Raw genomic sequence first — 6,540 nt, 5'->3', positions numbered from 1 at the left:
CAAATGGACGTGTTTCTTGAAATGCAAGAATGATTTTACGAAATAATTATTTAATACATGCTGAACATATTTCGAAATAAACATTGTCGAAAAAATTCATCATGTATTAAGAAAATGTTCACCATAAATTACAAAAAGTTCACCGGCATTATGTAAAATGTTCATCATATCTTAAAAAACAAATTCAACATATATTACAAAAAATTTCAACGTAGACCAACAAAAGTTCATTATATTGAAAAAATGTACAACAAGTATGTTAAAAATCCAGGAGAATAACCAATCTAGTGAATGAAAAAAGAAGAAGAAAAAAGAAAGGAATAAAAAACAAAAAATAAGCCAAAACCAGAAACAAAACTAAAGCATACAAAGAGAAGTGAAATGAAAAAGAAAGATGGGCACCCCTAAAAAAAACCTGGGCAACGAGCGAGCCCCAATGTGGCCCAAATTGCAGGAATACCAAATTGCAGGCTGAGCAGGCCCAACCACCGGCCCAGCTTTCCTAGTATAAAAAATGTCGCGCGTCTAGTCTAGCATGAGCGCGTCTGTGGTTTAGTGGCAGGGTGTTAATTTTGTTTCTTTTATTTTGCTGTCCAATTTGACGAAAATTTCAACCGAGTCCGTGTAAAACTTACGAACTAAAAAAAAGTGTCTTAGATGACCTTTTTCCCGCAAAAAAAAGGGTGTTTATGTGATTGAGTATATAAAGTAAGGGGGTTTTCTGCAAAAAACATGCCACGTAGGCATCTGACAGGCGGGTCCGGCTGGTGAGATACACGGTCAATACGTGTTTATACACGATTTAGTCCGATTTGCAACGGCTTGCTCGAAACTTGATACTGACACGTAAAAATTTCGAAAACTGGTATCAATCCGCTAACATTGCCCGAAATGTGGTATCATTGTGCAATTAACCCCGAAGAGTACTCCTTACATCCAGACATCCACTTGAATCGCCAAGCAACGCATCGAAAGACATGGGGCTGTTTGTAATGAAACAAAACAATGCACCCAGTGACACACGTAGGAGGACATATCCAATGCCACCCCCAAGGCCAACCAATAAAAGTTTGACCACGCCAATTTCAGCGATCAGTAATATGATTGCTCGTGCTGCTGCTAATAGGCCCACTATGGCTGCTAGTCTAGCTAGGTTGCGCAGCCAGTATAGCCAACCCCGATGTATAGAAGGATGTCCTTGCCGGGTTTTGTGGTTCCACGGGGGACGACACGCCAACGGTGAGATGGACCTCGTCTTGAATGGACCAAGCGTGGAATGGCAGCGGGGGCGTTCTGCTTCGGCATTCTGGAATCCAGTAATTAATAAAACAAGTGGTTAGATAAAAACTCCAAATTCATATACGTATTAAAATGGAAAAGTGTGGAGAATCCTTTCTAATTTGATATGATTTAGGGAACATTAATTTCGCTGGCTGCCTGGTATGTAAACGTAGAAATACAAGTTAGAGCTTCATGCAAACCCATCTTGCACATTTACTCTTTTTAAATGAAAAAAAATTCTAAAACTTATACTCCCTAATACACCATACAAATTAACCTTGACATATGATATAGTTGCCCCTCAATGGCAATTTCTTCATGCCTTCCTGTTCAGCCACATCATAATCCCACAAACTATTCCACATTCAGCCACACCATCCCCACTAAATCTATTCATTTTGTGCGAATCATATTTATAGGTTTAGTCAGGATGTTTACCTGGCTGTGTGTTTTGGTTTAAGGCAGGCTTGCTTTGGAAGTCGGAGACCTGCAGTAAGAAGTTTTGTCACGGTTGTGTACAAAATGGATTTTACTCTTTACAGAACTTATTACTTCTAATAACCAAAATTTCGGTTGGGCGGAACATGCATGAAACAATTGGTGCCCTATTTTTAAATCCTTAGAGATGTCCATGTCGATGAAAAAAGCTGTTTTTTCATCTTAGAAAAACAATTACAAATAGAATATTGGTCAGGTGGAAGCATGAAAATAACTTCACTAGACTTATCTATTTACAGGCAGATGGAGCCATTATCAAACTTTTTGCTATTTATCGGCTTATTGGTCCCTAAAAAAAGACTAGGTATGATGGCTGGACTTTAAGGAGTAGGTAAAGCAAAAAAAAATGAAATTAAAAGAGTTGGCATTTATGGTAAGTAGAAAGTTAGTGGTTAACTAGAGTATGAATATGCAAAGGTTAACATTTGGTTATGCCTGTCCTGCAGCTGAACTTTCTAGGGTACCAACCTTGTTTAGTTCACTGACAATCTCAGCTATGGTAGGCCTTTTCTTACGATCAAAGTCCACACACCTTAATGCTCTTTTGATGCATCTCTTAATTTGATCTGATATATGTGACAACATTGTTGCCTGCATCCGTTTTGTCCAGTTTTCATGTACCTGCAAAGTTGGAACACAATGGCAAAAGGTGGCATGCCAAGTAAGGCACAAGATGATTATTATATTTTTGTGAAAAAGGATTTTTGTTCATGACAGAAAGATATCTTCCATACATGCTCAAGAAATTCTTGTGAAGACATATCTGTATATTTGGAGTGGCCCTCATCTCCTGCTATTATTCGTATCATTATGACACCCAGACTGAATACATCATACTTTGATGTGATTTCGTTTCTATCAATGTATTCTGGTGGCATGTATCCACTGCATGTATAAATGCAATACAATTATTGCTATAGTTAAAAACGCATAAGTTGATTATTTATCAAGAGGTATCCACTTACAGTGTTCCTATATTTTTGTTTGTGATATAAGTTTGTGCTGACGGGAAGAGTCTTGACAAGCCAAAATCTCCAATTTTTGGGACCATGTTCTTGTCCAGCAATATATTAGCAGGCTTCAAATCAAGATGGTAAATAGGATTTTTGCACCCATTATGAAGATAATTCAAACCTAGGCAAACTCCGTTAATAATTTTGAAACGTGTGTGCCAATCAAGTCCGCGTGATTCATCTGCAGAAGTAAACATGCAGTGTATTACCAAGACGTAGGTTAAGGGATATCTTCTTCTTTTTTTGCAAGGAGGTTAAGGGATATCTAACAGTGTTGGGGAACGTAGTAATTTTAAAAAAATTCCTACGCACACGCAAGATCATGGTGATGCATAGCAACGAGAGGGGAGAGTGTTGTCCACGTACCCTCGTAGACCGAAAGCGGAAGCGTTAGCACAACGCGGTTGATGTAGTCGTACGTCTTCACGATCCGACCGATCAAGTACCGAACGCACGGCACCTCTGAGTTCAGCACACGTTCAGCCCAATGACGTCCCTCGAACTCCGATCCAGCCAAGTGTTGAGGGAGAGTTTCGTCAGCACGACGGCGTTGTGACGATGATGATGTTCTACCGACGCAGGGCTTCGCCTAAGCACCGCTACAGTATTATTGAGGTGGACTATGGTGGAGGGGCACAGCACATGGCTAAAAGATCAAACGATCAATTGTTGTGTCTAGGGTGCCCCCCTGCCCCCGTATATAAAGGAGCAAGGGGGGAGGTGCGGCCGGCCAGGAGGAGGCGCGCCAGGAGGAGTCCTACTCCTACCGGGAGTAGGACTCCCTCCCTTCCTTGTTGGACTAGGAGATGAGAGGGAAGGAGAGAGGGGGAAAGGAAAGGGGGGGCGCCGCCCCCCTCCTTGTCCAATTCGGACTTGGAGGGGGGGGGTGAGGGGCGCGCGGCTGCCCCTTGGCCGCCTCTTTGTCACGCCCAATATGCGATACTATCCTAAAGAGACTCGAAGGTCCCACCAAGGATAGAACCGCTTATTGACACGCTTTTGCAAGGTGGATATCATTACATCAACATTACATAATAGATGGGGATACATACAAGGCATACACATGCCGCAAGAATACATCAATACATCATACATAAGATCAACATCCGACTACGGATGAAACACAACCAGAAGCTCAAACGACATCCACCCTGCTAGCCCAGGCTGCCGACCTGGAACCTATCCCCTGATCGAAGAGGAAGCAGAAGAAGAACGCCAAAACAAGTAACATCGCTCTCGCGTCATGATCATCGCGAAACCTGTACCTGCAACTGTTGTTGTAGTAATCTGTGAGCCACGAGGACTCAGCAATCCCATTACCATGGGTATCAAGACTAGCAAAGCTTAATGGGTAAGGAAGGGGTAAAATGATGAGGTTGCAGCAGCGACTAAGCAATCTATGGTGGCTAACTTACGCAAATAAGAGCGAGAAGAGAAGCAAAGGAACGATCGTCAACTAGTAAAGATCAAGAAGTGATCCTGAACTCCTACTTACGTCAAACATAACCCAGAAACCGTGTTCACTTCCCGGACTCCGCCGAAAAGAGACCATCACGGCTACACACGCGGTTGATGCGTTTTAGTTAAGTCAAGTGTCAAGTTCTCTACAACCGGACATTAACAAATTCCCATCTGCCACATAACCGCGGGCACGGCTCTCGAAAGTTTATACCCTGCAGGGGTGTCCCAACTTAGTCCATTATAAGCTCTCACGGTCAACGAAGGATATTCCTTCTCCCGGGAAGACCCGATCAGTCTCGGAATCCCGGTTACAAGACATTTCGACAATGGTAAAACAAGGCCAGCAAAGCCGCCTGATGTGCCAAAAATCCTGATAGGAGGTGCACATATCTCGTTCTCAGGGCAACACCGGATGAGACATCCTACGAGTAAAACCAGACCTCGAGTTTCCACGAGGGGGCCCTGTCGTGGATTTGTCACGGCAGATGTCCTAGGTGTAAGGACTTAGTCATGAGGCCAGCGCATCTATGTAGTAGCTTGAGAGGGGTCGATCGGGACGAGAGACGCGAGGCAGATCATCACACAAGACAAAGGATTTAGACAGCTTCGGGCCCCGGGAAACATCATCCGGTAATAGCCCTACATGCTGTTTGAGGCTAGATCTCAATACGCTCATGAGGGAGTCGCCGTAAACCAGCTCTCCTCTAGTTGTGTCTAGCCCTAGAGATTATTGATTGTTGCCTTGTCCCTCTTTGGGGTGCCCTGCCCCTCCTTATATAAGTTGGAGAGGCGGCTTTACATGTAGAGTCCTAGTAGGATTAGAACTAACTTATTCTCTATTACAAGTCGGATACAAGTACGGGACTTGCTTCCTTGTAAAGGAAATATTCCTCATGCCTTCCGTCTTAAGCCGACCCACAATAACATGAGCCGGCCTACTCGGCCTTGGGCCCTTGTCATCCGTCTGACCCGCCGTCAGGGCCATCATTAAGTCGCCAGGCTCGTGAGTCGTCACACCAGTGAACCACCAGACCTGTGAGTCGCCAAAACTCCGGCGGGTTACGATGAAGCGCCAAGTCTGGCCGGGTCATACCGCGGGGTATATCCCTGACATTAGCCCCCAGTTTAATTTGGATTTATCCATGTTAAACTGATCCTGTAAAATAACTCAAGAACAAATTTGACAGGTTGTGCTCCGGGTTAAATATTCTTGTAAGCCGGCACCTGATCATCCTTAAGTCCTTGACATTTTCTCCTGGAATATCCGGGTCAATAGGCCAGCTTCATAATCCATTTGCTGACATTGGCTCTTGTAAAGAAATATTATACGAAATAATTCATTTGAGTCTGTTTCCAAAACCCCGGCTTAATAAACATCTTAGACTCAAGATTCATCTGGTGATCCGCCAGTTTAAAGATGTAGAGGCTGGCTAGTTATAATTGCCAAAATTACCGGCTTGTAAATATTGATAACACCGGGTCATAACTGCTGCCTACGCCGGGTCATTATTATTGGTGACACCGGGTCATAATTGTTGCAAACACCGGGTCAATCTGGTCTGCTCCAAACTGAGAATTTCAAGATTTTTTCTCCCTTATGTGCATATCACCTGTAGCCCCCAAGTCTTAAGAGGAGAACATAGTGATAACTTAAGACTTGCTTCAATATAAGTGTTGCAACCTTGAAGAAAACCAGGTTATTCATCTCAATCATTAGTCATAAACTGAATATTCCACATATGTAGCCCCCAAGTGTCGGGTTGTCATGCTTGCAGCAACCTGGGACTTGTAATTGCCTTATGCTCATAAAAACTTCAACCAGTGTAGCCCCCAAGGGCCGGGTCATTATATAATAATGAGCAGGGACTTTGTAAATATAACCATGTAACCTTGAACAGCAACGTGTAGCCCCCAAGGGCCGGCTCAGTAAGATAATACTGAGCTGGGACTTTATATATAATTTATTGATAATAACATCATATAATATGATCTCCACCATGGGGCTTGAACCCACGTCCACAAGGTTAAGAGCTTTGTACTCTACCAACTGAGTAGTGGACCGTTCAATATAATGGATTAATGCTTGTGTACCTTGAATTTTTGACAGGAGCAATTGGTAGCCCCCAAGGGCCGGCTCACTTAGAATGTGATGAGTCGGGTCTTCAATGAGTTGAGCAAAAAATGACTTTGCATTAGCCCCCAAGTGCCATGGTACATGCTGGCAGTGACATGGGACTTGCATATTCGATGTAATATCAATTTGAATAATGTAGCCCCAAAGTGTCGG

The 6,540-nt window shown here is 43.3% G+C and overlaps 1 protein-coding gene across 1 annotated transcript; it reads right to left on the bottom strand.

Moving 5' to 3' along the window:
- Positions 1–1,149: 1,149 nt before the first annotated feature.
- On the bottom strand, positions 1,150–4,115 carry LOC109735379 (cysteine-rich receptor-like protein kinase 44). Its single transcript, XM_073500881.1, has 7 exons — positions 4,058–4,115; positions 2,745–2,973; positions 2,514–2,664; positions 2,248–2,400; positions 1,720–1,768; positions 1,559–1,607; positions 1,150–1,306 (listed from the first exon to the last, which is right to left on the bottom strand). Exons 1-7 carry the CDS (start codon positions 4,113–4,115, stop codon positions 1,150–1,152), a joined length of 846 nt encoding a protein of 281 aa, XP_073356982.1.
- Between the last annotated feature and the right edge of the window lie 2,425 nt (positions 4,116–6,540).

This window comes from Aegilops tauschii, chromosome 6 (assembly GCF_002575655.3).
Source record: "Aegilops tauschii subsp. strangulata cultivar AL8/78 chromosome 6, Aet v6.0, whole genome shotgun sequence".
Lineage (NCBI taxonomy): Eukaryota > Viridiplantae > Streptophyta > Magnoliopsida > Poales > Poaceae > Aegilops > Aegilops tauschii.
This window is presented reverse-complemented; position numbering and strand designations above follow the sequence as displayed.